This window comes from Narcine bancroftii, chromosome 6 (genome assembly GCF_036971445.1).
Source record: "Narcine bancroftii isolate sNarBan1 chromosome 6, sNarBan1.hap1, whole genome shotgun sequence".
NCBI lineage: Eukaryota > Metazoa > Chordata > Chondrichthyes > Torpediniformes > Narcinidae > Narcine > Narcine bancroftii.
The window spans coordinates 69,814,880-69,832,964 of record NC_091474.1 but is presented as its reverse complement, the minus strand read 5'-3'; the positions used below and the strand labels follow the sequence as shown (position 1 = coordinate 69,832,964).

Here is an 18,085-nt window from a genome sequence, read left to right as displayed (position 1 = left end):
ATCCGGCCGACACAAGATGTGATGAAGCAGAAAGCTTTAATACCAGCAAAGCCTCCAACACCAATATCAAGTGAAGAGACCACAACCACTAATACCAAAACATCAACACAGCCGTTGTCAGGTAAAGCACAACAAGCGACATCACCTACACATGAACCAGCAACACAGAGTTCAACAGTCACAGCCACATCCACAAGATGGCAAAGGAACCTACTGCCACCAGTGCGATATTGATAAGGACTATTTAAAAATAGTTGTGTAAATAAATGAGTGAACAAGTTCAGTTACATCAGTTGTGCTGGAAAGAAAGTGATAAAGAACAGTATTTTTTCTTTATCTTGAGAAGGAGGGATGTATACCTTCCTGATGGTAGTTGGGCTTGTGCAATAAGGATAGAAAATATGGTGGGACATTTTTCCCTCAATCACAGGAGGCCAAGGGGTGACAATATATGAGGGGCATAGATAAGGTGAATGGTCAGTCATCTTCCCCAGGATAGGGAAATCCAAAGGTAGAAGGCATTGGTTTCAAGTGAGAGAGGAAAGATTTAAAGGGGCACAATTGCAACATTTAAATAAATTTGGACAGGTGCAATAATGGGAAAGGATTCGAGGGATGTGGCTAAACACAGGCATTGGTGAGCTTGGATGGGTTGGGATGCAGGGCCTGTTGCTGTGTTGCCTGCTTGGTGATTTGCTCGTTACTCAGCACAACTAAGCAAGGGTGGCCCGCTCCTTCAGTCTAGGACTTACCTCGACAGACTGGCGGCTTCCCTGACCATTTCCCGTCACTCTTGCATGCCCGATGCTCTGATCCACCTGCCAGGTACAGTCCAGGCTGGCAAGTGTAGATCAAGGTGTATCCCAGTGTTGGCAGTTCAATGGCTTTCACATCCACATTGGCTGGCATTTCTGGTTGCCTGCAGCTGTGAGCTTTGAAGAAAATAAACACAGACAAAATGAGACAACACTGCAACAAGAGCCCAGAAGGAAATCGAAGCAGGAGAAGGACACATGGGCCTCAACCCTGTCCCACCATCTAACATAGTCATGGCTGAACTTTGCTGGTGTCAGTCCCCCATAAACTTCAATTCCTCGATCTATCATCACCCTACACCCATCCAATGATCTGTCCTCCAGTTTCTCTGGAGGCAGAGATTTCTAGCGATCCACAACAATCTGAGAGAAGAGCTTTCCAATTTCAGTTTCAAATTAAAATCCACTGACATGCACAATAAAACTCCAATAAACCATGGTTAAGAGACATTTGGACAGGTGCATGGAAAAGAAAGGCTTTGCAGGACAATGACTAAACTCAGACAAATGGGACTAGCCTGGTGGGGACAGGCAATTTGGGCTGAAGGACAGCTTCTGTGCTGTAAGACTCTATGACCCATCCAATCATAGACTTTAACTCCTTCTTCTTTCTCAAAATGTAAAAATAATGCCTCAGCTATTTTGCTAACCGGTTCTTATGAGACACAAGGATGAATTTCAAGTCGTCAAGTTTATTGTCATCCGATTGTACAAGTACAACCCGACGAAACCGTGTTCACCAGTCCTCAGTATAACCAAAATGCAGTCACACAACCAGACATAACACGCGTACAGACAAACAATACACATGCAGGACATCTTGAATAGTATTTTATCAATAAAAATAAATAAATTAATGAATATTTATTGATGAGAGTCCTGGATGGTGAGTGCGAGCAGTTCATTCAGTGGTTCAGGATTCTCACTGCCTGTGGGAAGAAGCTGTTCCCTAGCCTGGTGGTGCTGGCTCTGGTACCTTTGTGGAATGGGAGCAGCTGAAAGATGCTGAATGCAGGGTGGAAGGGGTCTTCAATGATTTTGCGCGCCCTTTCATCAGGACCCCAGCATGAGCTCAGCTCCTATGCCCTGGTCATTGTAACTTCCCAGAGCCTGGCTTCCTTTCCAGTTCCCAATTCAAAACAATTTCATTGTGAAGAACATAATCAGGTATATACATTCTGCATGGTCAACAGGCATTTTTTCAAAATACTTTGCAAATCTCATCACTCAAGTCTGAAGTCTCTCTGGCCTTTGATTTTCAGCCCTACTTTGCACTCTCCCACTAAGGTTTATTCACTGTTTCAGAAAGTACAGTAGATAAACAGCTCATATTAGCAGTAGTTATTGTTGTTGGGCCCCATGATAAATTGTGCTGATAATAAAATTTGACTTTTGATTCTGATCAGTGCAGCACTTAACTTGTTAATACATAGAAATACCAAATATTCCTCTTTATTTTCTGAAGAAAGGAATATTTAATTTAGAGACATGGCATGGTAACAGGCCCTTCCGTCTTAAGAGCCCATATTACACAAATATGCCCATCTGACCAATTAACCTCCTAACCCCGCATGCTTTTGGAATGTGGGAGTAAATGGAGCACCTGATGGAATCCACGCAACACAGGCAGAATTGACCAATTCCTTCCAGACAGCAGTTGATTGGAACTTGGTGCAGCAATAGTTACGTTACAAGTTTTTTGGTCACATACCATGAACATTTTCACCAAACTTCATACTTGCAGCAGCTGAACAGATACTTCATAAGTGTTAAGGGGTATATTATACTTCATGCTATATATTAATATGTCTTTAAAAGAGATAGATTTTGGGGGGTTTAGTGTAGGTCACCACAAACAGAGTAACACTTCACATCTCATTTAAAATGGAAGAGCTGGGCTGAAGCCAGTCATACAGGCACCAATAGTTTTGCAAAAGGTAATGGGACTGTTTTGGAAGGAATTTTAAAAAGCAGGTGCAAATAAACAGTCCAGTTTCAAAGTGCTGATAAAGATGTTTCAAGGACTGGCTGAGCCCTGCAAGAACACCAGGCATTTTGTAACTGATATTTAAATTTAGAAACATAATCCAACAAATCCAACAGTACATCCTCATTAACCCACTGTTTTATTTAACTATGTTAAAAGACCTCTAACCTGATGTCCAAACACGATTTCAAAAGGACTGAAACCTAATGAGTCCTTCAGAGACTCCCTTGCTGTAAGTAACAATAAGTGAATATCTTCATCCCAATCTTTCCCATTCTCGAAACAATAAATCCTCATCATATTTTTAAGAGTAGAATAAAATCTTTCCAAAGCTCCCTGAGTTTCAGGGTGGTATGCAGATGAAGAGATCTGTTTTATTCCCAACTCATAAATGAACTGCTGAAACAACCCGGATACTGAAGATATGAAGATACTTCTTTGATCACTTTGGATTTCTTTAGGGTACCCAAAAACATTTCTAAAGCCTTTACCACTGTCTTTGCTTTAATATTCCTCAGTGGTACAGCTTCTGGAAATCTGGACGCCATACACATAATTGTTAACAAGTACTGATTTCCAGCTTTTGTTTAGGCAGGGGATCTACACAATTCACAATAACCCCAGTGAAAGGTTCCCCAACAACAGGAATAGGTTGCAAGGGGGCTACCGGCGGACCCTGGTTAGGTCTCCCCACAACCTAATAAAGGTGACATATCCGGCACCAATTCACAAACATCCTTCCTCAAACCAGGCCAGAAAAAATGTTTCAAAATTTTATTCATGGTTTTCTTTACACCAAGATGTTCATCCAAAGGTGTATAATGCACCAAATTTAAAATTTCATTGCGGTAAATTCTAGGAATGACCACCTGATGAATCACTGCCCACTCTTCATTAGCAGGGATATGAAAAGGCCTCCATTTCCTCATTAACAATTCATCCTTCAAATAATATCCACAGGCCATTTCCTTAATGCCTCCTCAGTAACAGCAGTCTCCCTCAAGTCAACAAAATCCAAATCTGTCTTTTGCTGCTCAATTAACTCTTTCCTTGACTAAGACACATCCAGACTCTCACATTTAACCTCCTCCTTCTGGACTATTTCAGAAGTACTTGGAAATCTCTATCAACTAGATATTCCTCTGCTCTCATCATTTTCTTAGACAAAGACCTCATTACAGCACATGCAGAATATATCTCACAACTTCATTCTTACTAGACTTATTTATTAATCTCAAAACTGACACAACTTTATCCTCTGCCAAATCATTCTCCAATAAAAATGAGACTCCTTGCATGGGTAATTTTGAAATGATTCTGACTATAACTGGTCCATTAACTAATTCTGAAGTCAACATTATTTTGTGCAGAGATATTGACTCTACATCACCTCCAACAAATCTAATCAAAGATGTCTCTCCTGTGTCTGTCTTTTGATCAGAATTTAAAAATTCTCCAAAAACAATGACTGGGCAGCCCCAGAATCTCTAAGAATTTTAACTGAAACCTGTGATTTTCCATCCTTTACTGAAACCAAGCCCTCTGACACAAAAGGTTTGAATACATCCATAACATCCTTACCAAATTCTGTTCTCATTAAATTTAACTTTTTGAATCTTTCTTTGGCTTGGCTTCGCAGACGAAGATTTATGGAGGGGTAATGTCCACGTCAGCTGCAGGCTCGTTTGTGGCTGACAAGTCCAATACGGGACAGGCAGACACGGTTGCAGCGGTTGCAAGGGAAAATTGGTGGGTTGGGGTTGGGTGTTGGGTTTTTCCTCCTTTGTCTTTTGTCAGTGAGGTGGGCTCTGCGGTCTTCTTCAAAGGAGGTTGCTGTCCGCCGAACTGTGAGGCACCAAGATGCACGGTTTGAGGCGATATCAGCCCACTGGCGGTGGTCAATGTGGCAGGCACTAAGAGATTTCTTTAGGCACCTTTCACTGGGGTTATTGTGAATTGTGTAGATTTCTTTGGTGCACCTCTGTCTCGGTGGCCAGTGGAGAGCTCGCCATATCACACAATCTTGGGAAGGCGATGGTCCTCCATTCTGGAGACGTGACCTACCCAGCGCAGTTTGATCTTCAGCAGCGTGGATTCGATGCTGTCGGCCTCTGCCATCTCGAGTACTTCGATGTTGGAGATGAAGTCGCTCCAATGAATGTTGAGGATGGAGCGGAGACAAAGCTGGTGGAAGCGTTCTAGGAGCCGTAGGTGATGCCCACCATGACTACCAGCCCCCCCCCCCCACATCTCCATCGGGCACAAAAAACTCAAAACGGTCAACCAGTTTACCTATCTCGGCTGCACCATTTCATCGGAAGCAAGGATCGACAACGAGATAGACAACAGACTCGCCAAGGCAAATAGCGCCTTTGGAAGACTACACAAAAGAGTCTGGAAAAAGAACTAACTGAAAAACCTCACAAAGATTAGCGTATACAGAGCCGTTGTCGTACCCACACTCCTGTTCGGCTCCGAATCATGGGTCCTCTACCGGCATCACTTTTTGAATACATGCTCTAGTAAAACATCCTTTTCTCATTTCTTTTTCAACACAAGAGAAATTTCAAGAACATGACCAGGTTCCTTACCAAAATGATATTCAAATCCAGAAGTTCTGTCCTTTCCCACCTTACCTTCATCTTTTTCCTTAATATTCTCCCCGACTTAATTTCAGACCTACTAGTCTACTCCACAGGCTGAACAGGCTTTCTATTCTGAAATGTTCTTTTGTGAATTCATCTGCTAACCTAGTCATTTGTTGCCACATCTCCATGTCTTTCTCATCCAGGTATAATTTAATCTCCTTTGGAACACACCTTTTAATTTCCTCAATTAATATCAATTCTCTCAATCTATCAGTCATTATTTATTCCTTTTGAGGTGCACCAACAGTCAAAACATACAGATTTTCCTAATGCAAAATCCATATAGGATTGGTTCCATGTTTTCTTCAGACTCCTAAATTTTTGTCTACATGCTTCTGGAACCAACTCATAAGATTTCAATACTGTTTCTTTAACAGTATCATAATTTGCCACTTTCTCTGTAGACAAACAATACACTTTTGGAGCACAAGAAGCCATTTTTCTTTTGGCCATCTTGAGCTCTCAGCAACCTTTTATAAAAAGCTTAAAATATGTATCTATATCTGCCTCATTGAAAAGAAGTAGATTTATCTCTCTACTAGCCAAAAACCTCTCCCCAGGAGTTATAGTCTCAATTCTCTTACCTCCCTCCATCTCAATTTTTAACCTCTAATTGAGACCATCTATTTCTTTCAATTTTTCCAAGCCATATTTTTTTTGTCTTTCCTCATCCTCCCTCCATTTTTTCAGCTACCTCTAACTCATACTTTTGTTTCTGCAACTCAAACTCTCATTTCCCTCTTTCTTCTTCCTCCTTCAATTTATCCAATTCCAATTGCAATTCAAAAGATCTATCCTCCGGGAAATTGTCCAAGTCTTTCTCAACAAATTTTCTCTCACCTATAAAATATTTCACTATAATCCTCTGTAATTGCATTTTCCTCATCCAATGCTTGAATTTAGCCAGCTTTAATTCCTTAGCAATAACCATCAGTTCCTCTTTTCTTTTTCACTGCAGTGATGGTTGTAACAAAAATGTACTAACATCCATTGCTACAGTTTTTCCACACACACAAGCTTTAAATTAGCTTTGAAAAACCAATTATCTAATAAATCGCAAAAACTCCCAAAATTCCAAATATTTCAATCTGAGAAGATGAGACTTCAATTTGTTACGAGTCCACTGGACTCCAAAACCCAGCAGCAATAGAAATTCACCAAGATAAATAGTTACTTAAACAAAAGTAGCTTTTAATTTTCATTAAACCTAAAAACAGGATCAAATTTTAACTTATTACTAGTGACTTAGCCAAACTTAACCCCCTTCTAATTCTCAGTGCACATGTATGTAATGTGTATATGTTCAGGGAAGTTCTCGGTATCAGGCGATTCTTATACTGTCCACGGAATTTAACATTTATGAATCTTGACCAAGCTCTGGTGTTTAAAAGTAATTGGTTACCTTTCAGGAAGGTTCTTGTTTGTGACAGAGAGAGAAATTTGTTGCTCATCAGACACACACAAATTGATCCCTCCGATCAGCCACTTCAGTGCCTTGCTGAAGGAACTTGCCCCATCATGGGTTTTCCAAATGATAACCTGTTCTTCAAGGCCACCACAGAGTTCCTCATGTTTTTATTATTTCAGGTGAAACAATCTAGCCAGCCATTTCCTCTTGAATGGACTACAAGGGTTTTCAACAGGCTGAACTCAGAATGGGGTCTTCAGAAGCCTCAGCCAGCTTGTCATGTTGCAGCCTCCAAAAGCCACTGTAGAACTTTCCAAATTAAATCTCTCTCTCTCTTTCTCTCTCTCTATAAGATAAATCCTGTTGGTTCTTTTTTCTCTCTATGCTTGTAAAAACGAGAACTTTATGCAGGGCTAATCCAATCCTTGACAGATCTTTATCAACACTTTGAGCCTGGACTGATTATTTGCACCTGCTTTTTAAAATTCCTTCCAAAACAGTCCAATTTCCTTTTGCAAAGCCACTGGTGCCTGCATGACTGGCTTCAGCCCAGCTCTTGCATTTACTTTTGAATATTTTATTTAAAGTATTAAGCCATGATACATACAATCAGAAAACAAATAATGCATATGGTCAATGAGAAATAAATGGTATATATAAATACACTACCCCCCTCCTACCAACCCTATCCCCCCCATACTCAATCCCTCCTAACCAACTAACTTAAACCCCAAAGAAAGTAAAGAAAGAAAAAGAAAGAAAGGAGATATAAACCACAATAACATAATTAATTACCATGGATTAGAGTAACACCACTACAGCATGGCCAGAGAATTCAAAATTTTAAACCCATATGATATAATTAAGGACTCCCAATTTTTTAATAAAAAATAATAATCCCAGAAATTATATGTTATTTTTTTCCAATAGAATATAAGATCTCAATTCCATATGCCATCTATGTATACTCAAATCAGTCTATTTTTCCAAGTCATCGCTAAATATTTTCTGGCTATAGACAGTGCTAATTTCAAAAATGCAATTTTAAGTCTAGATTTTCTCAATTCTAAACTCAACTTTTTATTACCTAACAAAAATAGTGATGGATCTAATGAAAATTTAACTTTAAAAATTCTTTAATTCGCATCCAAAAAGTTTTTTTTACCATATCACATAACCAAGTAGAATGTAAAAAAGAACCTACTTCCATTTGACATCTAAAACATATATGTGAAGAAATTAAATTATATTCCTTTAATTTTTCTGGATTTAAATATAATTTAAATATAATTGATGTATAAAACTATAATGAGCTAATCTATATCTCATATTAACAATTTTAGTCATAAATTTGTCCAATCATCCTGATTAATTACTTATCCCTAAATCTTTTTCTCATTTTAACCTAGTTTTTTGTAAATCTAATTTAGGCATTTTATTCTGTAATAACAAATACATTTTGGATACAAATCCTTTCTTCCTGCCCTCTGGAAGTAAAATTTCAAATTGAGATTGTCTTGGTAACCATAAAGTATGTCCAAAATTATCCAGTAATAAATCTTTAATTTGATAATAACAAAAAAGGGTATTTGATGATATTTCACATTTTCTTTCATTTTATGAAAATAAATAAAATAACCCGCTTCATAAAAAGCTGGTACAAATTTAATTCCCTTTTGATTTCATAATTTCAAACACTAATTGTTAAGTGTAAAAAGAAAAAGTGTATTCTGAAATAAAGATGTCTTACTTGAAATTTTCCCTTGTGTACCTATTACTTCATTTATCATATTCCACAATTCCATTAAATGTGTCAAAATAGGTAAATTATAATTACATAACTTATGATACGAGTCCAGCAGCAATAGATATGCACCAATACAAAGGGTAACTTAAACAAAATTATCTTTGAACATGAAAACAGAATAAAACTTTAACTTATATCTATTGACAAAATTTCTAATTCTAAGCACACGTATGTGGAATGTGTATATAAGTTTAGAAAAGTTCTTTGGTTCACAGTCCAATCTCACTGGTTGGAGGCAATTCTTGTACTGTGCACAGAAGTTAGTATTAAAAAGTTCACCAGGCTTTGGTGCTTTACAGGTAAATGGTTACCACTCAGGAGGGTTCTAGTTGGTTTCCAGAGATAGTTTTCTCGGTTCCAGGACAGCCACAACAGCCAGTGTCTTGCTGATGAAACTTGTCCCCTTTCAGGGTTCTTCAGATGATAACCTCTTTCTTTCAGGTCACCAGAGAGTTTCTTTTTGTTTCTCCTATTCCAAGGGAAACACCAGACAGCCTTTCCTCTCCTTTGACCAGGCAGTCTTCCAAAGTTTGCCAGCTTGTCCATCTGGAACCAAAGTCTGTGTCTCTCCTGTCTCTCCCTCCCTCCCACTCTGAGACCAAAACTGTTTTCCCTCTGCCTGCAAATATCACATGGTCTTCCAAACAGCAATCTGTTTTTCAGACAAAGTTGCCCATCATGTTGCAAATAACAGTCCATCATGAGTCTGTAAGCACTCTGCAAAACTCCTGAAAAAAAATTCTGTTTTAAAGTGTTTGTGTGTGATCTGCTCTAATAATTTTTTACCAATTAATCTCCCAAACACCTCTATATACTCTGTCACACTTAGAATTCCATTTATAAATAAATTGGTCCATCTTCTTCTCACAATTTGAGACAATTAAACATTTGCCATACTAATGAATTTTCCAAATCAAACATTCTATTAATAAATTTTAATTGTGCCACTTTACAATAATTTTGAAAATTCAGAAACTGTAAATCTCCTAATTCATATTTCCAAGTTAATTTTTGTAAAGATATCTATTATCTTTCCATCAAAGCTTCCTTATAATAGAATTCAAAACTTAAAAAAAATTTGAGGAACTTTACAAGGAAAGGATTGAAAAAGATATTGTATTTGAGGAAAATATTTGTCTTAATACAATTAACTCTGCCCATTAATGTTATTGGTAAATCATAAATTCAAATCATTTTTAATTTTATTAAATAAAGGTAAATAATTTACATCATACATATGATTAAAATTACTATCTACTTTAATTACTATCCACTTTAAGTATTTAATTTGGTCCGACCATTTAAATTTAACAATATTTTACAAGAAGTATAATCTGCTTCAACCAATGACATAATTTCACTTTTTTCCAATTAATTTTATAACCAGATATTTTTCCATACTGTTCCAAACTATCATGTAACCATTTTAAAGAATTCTGAGCTTCTGTTAAGTATATCAAAACATCATCTGCAAATCAATTAATTTTAAATTCATCTTTTTTCACTTTAATACCCTTAATATTATTATCTTGCCTTATCAATTGAGCTAAAGGTTCAATAACTAATGCAAAAAGTGTTCGTGACAAAGGGCAGCCCTGTCTGCCCATTCAACACAACTCTGGCAAAAGGATTTTTATATAAATCCTTAATCCAACCAATAAATATTGGTCCAAACTTATATTTTTCCAACACTTTATATTAAAAAAACTCTATCAAATGCTTTTTCAGCATCTAATGATATGACCATTGCCAGGTTGGATTCCTCCCAAGAAATGTGGATCAAAGAAATTAATTTTACAATGTCATCTGCAGAATAATGATTTTTAATAAATCCAACTTGGTCTAAATGAATCAGAACTAGTAAATATTTTGCCAGTATATTTGCTAGAACCTTCATTACAATTTTAAAATCAACATTTAACAATGAAATAGGTTTATAAGGTCCAGTTTTCAAAGTACTCTATCTTTCTTAAGAATAACTGTAGTAATTGCCTGAGAAAATGAATCTGGAAAAAAATGAACCTCCGTCACTGGTTCAAATACTTCCAATAATATTAATATTAATACATCTTGAAATTTTAAAATAAAACTCAGCTGTAAATTCATCTTCACCTGGAGACTTCCCATTAGGCATAGATTGGAGTGCTTGTATAATTTATAAGTAAAACAGGCTCCCAATTCATTGATATACTAGTTACTTAAAGAAGATAATGAAGGTTGGATAAAAAATTATTAATTTTAACTTCATCTTTATCTGATTCAGAAGTATATAATTTCAGATAAAATTCCCTGAATGCATCATTTATCTTGAGGTTTATATGTAATCTTTGAATCCTTTCTAATAGCATTTATTGTTCTTGAAACCTATCCTATCCTAACCTAATCCTAAAATTTCATAGGTCCTTTCCCCTAATTCATAATATCTTTGTTTAGTTCTCTATAACAACTTCTCAAACTTATAAATTTGTAATGTATTATACCATAATTTCATTGTAATCAAATGTACCTTTTTGTTTCTGTTGAATTCTGTTGTAAATCTTTTTCTAAAATTTCTATCTCCCTTTACAATTTATTAACTTCAAAAGAATGTTGTTTCTTCATTTTAGATGCAAAACTAATAATTTGTCCTCTTAGGTATGCTCTCAAAGCATCCCATAAAATAAACTTTTTATTTATTTTCAAAAATGTCTATATTTGATCTCTTATAAAATTACAAAATTCAACATTTTTAACAATAAAGAATTTAACATCCATCAATATGTACCATCTATCTTTTCTGAACCTGAACATGTTATTAATAAAAGAATGATCTGATAATATTCTACTTTTATATTCAGCAGATAAACATGACTTTGTAATTGAGGTGATAATAAAAATAAATCTATTCTAGAGTAAGAATCATATTGAAATGAATAAAATGAAAAGTCTTTCTCCTTAGGATTTAATCACTTCCATATAATAACAAAATTCATTTCTTTCATTAACATTAATAATTGTTTTGCCATTTTAGTCCTTGTTACTGTTTTCAGAGATTTATCTAATAATGGATCTAAGCAGCAATTAAAATGACCTTCAATCATAATTTTTTCATATGCCTGTGTCAAATTAAGAAAAGAATCGAATATATTTTTTAATCATCTACATTAGGGGCACAAATATTCATCAATGACAAAGATTCCAAATAAATATAACAATTTACAACCAAAAGTCTACCAATTGATTCATTTACTGATTCCAACTTAAATGATAATTTCTTATTAATCAAAATAGCTACACCTAATTTTAGAATTAAATGAAGAAGCTATAACTTGACCAGCCCAATTTCTTTTAAATTTCTGATGCTCCTTTTTGGTTGAATGTGTTTCTTGTTAAAAAGCAATATCAACTTTTAACTTTTTAATATAAGCCAAAACTCTTTTTCTCTTAGTAGTATTATTGAGCCCATTAACATTAAAAGTAGCAAAAATTAAATTAGACATCATCTTAATTTATAACATAAATAAACCCCAATGCCTGATGTAGTGGGACTCTAAACATGATCAATCTGCAATAAATAATTAATTTCCTCAATAGAAAGAAAAGTATAGACCCCAATAAAGAAGGAAAAATAACCACCAAAAAAAAAATACTGTACCACAGTACTACCTCCCTCTACTGTACGGGAAGTGACCAATGCCACAAAGTGGCCAACAACTTTGGAAGGAGAAGCAAACAAAACCACTCCCCCAAACAGAAGAGACAAAATAAACACAGCAGTAAGTTAAACATTTCAAATAAGATAAGTTTCCTCCAAACTCTATTAACTTGATCATCATCAATGGCAATTTCCACCAATTGATGGTATTCCCTCTCCTGTACACTATTCTTCTTCTCTTCTTGAGCTGGCTTCAATTGTTGAGAAAGATGTTCTTGACTTCTCTTCTGTTTATTATCAGGCAGAGTTAGCAAATGCAAGTTTCATCTTCATCCTTAAAAAACTGGATTGAAAAATCTCTCTAAAAAACTTTAAGAATGGCTGGATATCTAAAAGCAAATTGATATCCTTTCTTCCACAATACAGCTGAGGCAGAATTAAATGCTTTATGATGTTTATTAATAGCTTGACTCAAATCTGTGTAGAAAAAGATCCTACTATTCTTAACCACCAAAGGACCCTGATGTTTTCTTCATTCTTCATTTTGAACATGCAAGATCAATTTTCTATCTTGGTAAGGCAAACAGCTAATATAGAATGTGGCGGTTATCCAGGAAAAGGCTTTTTTCCTAATCGCTCTATGAGCTGTCCAGTTGTAAACCATTTGGAAAATAATCCTCTCCCAAAACATCAGGGATCCATTTCTGGAAAAAATTGCACTGGATCTGCACCTTCAAAGTCTTCCAGGAACCCAACAATTTTAACATTATTTCTTCGACTCTGATTCTCCAAAGCATCAATCTTCTTTAATAAACCATTTTGTTGGATTTCCCAACCAGAAAAAGAATCGTCCATCTATCCCATCCTTTCTTTACATTGCTCTACATCATCATGACCATTGTGAAATTCCTCTTCGATCTTCTTAATTTTATCTTGCACTTTATCCACCAGCTTCACAAATTCTGCCACATCAATCTTAATAGTTAACATTTCCTCCTTCATGCCAATAAATTGATCTTTCATAGATTAAAAAAAACCTTAATTAATTTGATTTGATATAATTTCAATTTGTTTAGAAAAAAAATATCAAATTGAATTGTAGGATCTGCATAATGAGAAATAACAGATTTCCCTTGAAGATACTTAAGTCAGGAGCTACCCTTTTATATATATATATATATATATATATATATATAATATATATATATATATATATCATTGTTCCTCTTCTGTGCCTGTGTAAGTGTCGTCCTCCTCCTCAACTTCTTTCTCCTCCATTGAAATCAACAGCATCTCCACCTGTCCGCGAGTCCTGGTCCTCTCCCTCAATGGTTCAGCATGGCTAGGCCATGAGGGATTGGTTCATCCCTCAGCCCGGGCTGAAAGTGTAGCGTGCATGCATGGTTGTTCCTCATAGACAGGATGTAGTTGTCATTAGGCTCCGGTGTCACTGGATTCCACTGTACCTTCCTCGAAGATTGTTGCTGTGGACACGGGTGAAGAGAAGTCAAGTCCCTAGGCTCCATCTTGAAGGTTCTTCAGTACTTGATAGTTGCTTCTGAATCGCCTTTTTTTTGCAATCTGTGCCTTTGTCTTTCTCATTATTGCAGTTGGTAATACTTTATAAAACTATTTAACTTTTTTTTAAAGTTTACAAAATTTTTAAGGTCATGTTTTTAACAGTAGTGTTGGCAGAAGTGTCCTTTCACATCTCCCACCTACGCCATCACCCCATGTCCCCCCCCCCCCCCAAGCTCTTGCATTTTAAATGAGATGTGAAGTGTTACTCTGTTTGTGGTGACCTACACTAAATCCCCACAATCTATCTCTTTTAAAGACATATTCATATATAATATTAAATATAATATACCCTGTAACAATACCAAAGAAAAAGCATACATTCAATTAAAAAGAGACACAAATGTATAATAAATATTCACAGTGACCAGGAAAATGTTGTGGATTTTAATCTCAATAATTTGCATATTGTCTGTGGTTTTGCTATTCAAATCAATTTCATCATGCGTTATAATGGGGAAAATCTTCAATTTTACTGGCACAATGGAACCTTCAAACTTATGGCTGTTATACATGATTAATATTCAGAGTCTCATTTGCAAATTAAATGAGTGGCATGATAAATTAAGAAGTTGCTTAATTCAGATCTGGGCCAGTGCTATTTCTGTCATGCTGAAAAATATGCACTCTCAGCTAAACTAATGAAATGGGAACTGACCGTCATGGGCTGCAGGCAAGCAGAACCATCCTGAGGTTGATGTCCTGCTCGTGTCAGTGCTTACACAAGAGTTGTCTCAGGCACAGAGGAGATTATGTGTTTGGGTCAATGAGGCAGTTCACGTACCACAGAGGCTCAAGACATTTCATTTTCCTGTGTCCAGGGTTATCAAAACCAAGAGGGCCCTGGTTTAATGTGAGGGGAAGGAGTTCAAACGGGAAACTTTAACTTTTTAGACAGCGTGGTTAATATTTAGAATTCATTGTCATATGAAGAAATGGAGTCAGATACAATCACAATGTTTAAGAGGCATTCAGACAGGCATTTGAATAGGCAAAATATTGAAGGAGATAGTCGCGTTAGGCATGCATATGGGATTAATGTTGCTGTGCAAAACAGTCGGCATAGATGGGCTAGGTTTCACTGCTATATCCCTGCATAGCTTTCAGCATTTGCTATGCTTCCCTCTTCTTTCTGCTTTATCCATTTACATTTCCACCAGACACATTATTTCTATTCATCTCCTTTAAACCTACAGTGTCATTATTCTTATTTGCAATTTAACCTCTTGCCCTCCACCCAATCAGTTCTGGTCACCCCTTTACAGGAAGGATGAGGAAGCTGTGGAGAGGGGGCAGAGGAGATTCACCAGGACACTGCCTTGATTGGGAAACATGTCTTATGAGGCAAGGTTAGCAGAGGCGGGACTTTTCTTTGAGCAAAGAAGAATGAGAGGCATGGAGAAGGTGGACAGCCAGTGCCTTTTTCCCAGGAAGGGAATAACAAAAAGCAGGGGATATCTGTATAAAATGAAGGGAGGAAGGTTTAGTGGAGACATCAGGGCTAAGTTTCATTTTTAAAACAGAGAGTTGTGGGCACCTGAAATGCATTGCCAGGGGTGGTCGTGGAGGCTGGATCAATAGGCGCAGTTCAGAGACTCAGACATATGGATGAAAGAAAAAATAGAGGTGATGAGGTAGGGAGGTTTTAGATTATTTTGGTGAGTATATATGTGTCAGGACAACATCGTGGGCTGAAGGGCCTGTTCTGTGCTGCTATGTTCTATATTCAATCAGAAACTTTACCATTTCCTTACCCGTACACTGAGCTCTGCATTTGTTTCATGAAGGGTTACGTAACTGAAGATTGAACATAGAGATGCAAACATGAATTTGCCAAGAATTTGTAGCATTATATGCTCCTTGCTTCAATGTTGTGAAAACCTAATGGAGAAATAGCGTTGAATTCACTGTAAGTGCACGGTTAGTGACGTTGAATTGTTGGTTGACCAACTATTGGCAATGCATTAAAAATTGTAGGAATGACTTACCTTTTTTTCTTTCCTTCATAAAGGCTGAAATAATATAGCAGTGAGCACCTTTAGACAAGGCGATCAGGTTTGAGTGGGTGCTATTATATTCACCCCCCCCCCAGACAGGAACTGCAGCCATGATCTTATTGATTGGCGGAACACACACGATGGGCCAGATGGCCAACTCTTGCCCATTTTTTGTCATGTTTTTATGTTAGATACAGTAATATGGCATACTCATTTGAAGAAATATACCAGGAAGTTCATTTAACAGCGCCTTGCCTTCAAGAATGAGTTAATATCTTGCTGGAAATGCATATAATTTCAGCACTCTGCCAATTTATTGCTATATCTGTTCTCAAGATCATTCCCCATCTTCAGTTCTATTCCACATAAAAAAAAGCTATCATAGAGCAAGAAAATATCCTCTCGGCAACAGTGAAGAAAAGTAACAGCTGTGCCCTTAACTAGTGCTGGCTAGCAGCAAATGTACACCACCTGTCTGCAATAAACTATGTCATCCCATGTGATCAGTGGGTCTCTGCTGTATTCAGTGTGTGACAGTTTGCTCATTCAAACATACCTTGATAAATATGGATAAGGATGACAGAAATGATGAAATATTGTAGCATGCCATGTGTGCAGAGAGACCTGGGAGTACTTGTACATGAGTCACAAACTGTGAGTGTGTAGGTGCAGCAGGTAATCAGGAAGGCATGGAGAATGTTGGCCCTCACTGGCAGAGGGATTGGTTTAAGAGCAAGGAGATTCTGCTGCAACTGTACAGGGTGCTGGTGAGGCTGCAGGTAGAGTTCTATGTGCAGTTCTGGTCTCCTTACTTGAGGTTTGGAGGTGGTTCATCAGGTTGATTGAGCAAGTACGTGGATTAGCCTGAGGAGAGATTCCGGGACTCGACTCACTGGAATTGAGAAGAGTGCGAGGGAATCTTTTGGAAACATAAAACAATTATGAAAGGGATAGATAAAATAGAGGTAGGAAAGTTGTTTCAATGGTAGGTGAGACTAGAACTGGGCCACATTGCCTCAAGGTTCATGGGAGTAGATTTAGAATGGAGATGAGGAGGAACTGCTTTTGCCAGAGAGTGGTGGATCTGTGGAATTTTCTGCCAAACAAAGCAGTAGATGTATCAAATATATTTAAGACTCAGATAAATATTTGAATAGTGCTCGAATTAAAGATTATGGGAAACAGGTGGGTTCGTGGGGCTGCTTCCACTGCCAGATCAGCCATGGAATAGTGAAGCACGCTCCAAGGGCCAGATGGCCAAGTCCTGCTCTTGCTTTTTGTGTCCTCATCACAAAAATAAATGAGGCAATACATCACACAACCAGGCTAAAAAATAATACTGTTGCAGGCAAAAATCACTGAAGATCCTGTCTACAGTACTTCACTCAGGAAACTTACGGATGCATTCAGGATGTCTCCCGCTCCAAGTTAAGTTGGCGAGGCACGAACGTGTCGTAGAGCCTTGAATGTGATAACCCTTTCGACATTTGAAAAATATCGTGCTTCCCACCTGAAGACAATTTTAAAAAAAAAACCTTGTCAATCTCAAGGGAGAAATCATTGGAAACAAGATTGGTTGAAAGACTTTCGGAGTTTTTCTATTTTATTACTGGGCGATTAATATACACAGTTTACTTTTATTATTAAAATGTGAGAAATTGGGCAGAAATTGAACTGAACTTTTCTATGACCTTGTGTATGTTGGCAACTTTAGGTTCCACTTTACTCTTTTCATTTTCTAAACTAACACATAACGCGATGATGAGAATAAGATTGAGAATATGGGCTCAATTTAGGAAATTCTTTGGTTATAATAATTTTTCTCTGGCTAGTTCTATTATAGATAACCATCTAATCCCGTCTTCGGTATTAGATAACCATCTATTCCCGTCTTCGGTATTAGATGAAGGCCTTAACAAACGGTACAGACTTGGTATTAAAAATTTAAAAGATTTATTTATTCAAAATTACTTCTTTTGAACAATTGTGAGTTAAATTCAAGCTCTCTAATAGACATTTCTCTAAATATTTGGAAGTTAGGAATGTTGTTAAGGTCTAAATTGGACGCTTTTCCTCGAGTCACAAATTCAAATATTCTTGATAGACTTTTTGATCTACAATTTGTTCACAGACTGATATCACATATTTATATTGATTTATTAGATTTAAGACTAGCCCCAATGGCTAAGATTAAAAATAATTATGAATGTG

The 18,085-nt window shown here is 36.8% G+C and overlaps 1 protein-coding gene across 1 annotated transcript in view; it reads right to left on the bottom strand.

Moving 5' to 3' along the window:
• The window catches only part of LOC138736174 (CUB and sushi domain-containing protein 1-like), a 2,349,200-nt gene that overhangs the window by 32,320 nt on the left and 2,298,795 nt on the right, over positions 1–18,085 (bottom strand). The window contains exons 64-65 of the mRNA XM_069885244.1: positions 17,273–17,384; positions 753–932 (exon numbers count right to left, since the gene is read on the bottom strand). Of these exons, the coding sequence (XP_069741345.1) occupies positions 753–932; positions 17,273–17,384 (292 nt within the window). The remainder of the gene's footprint in view (positions 1–752; positions 933–17,272; positions 17,385–18,085) is intronic.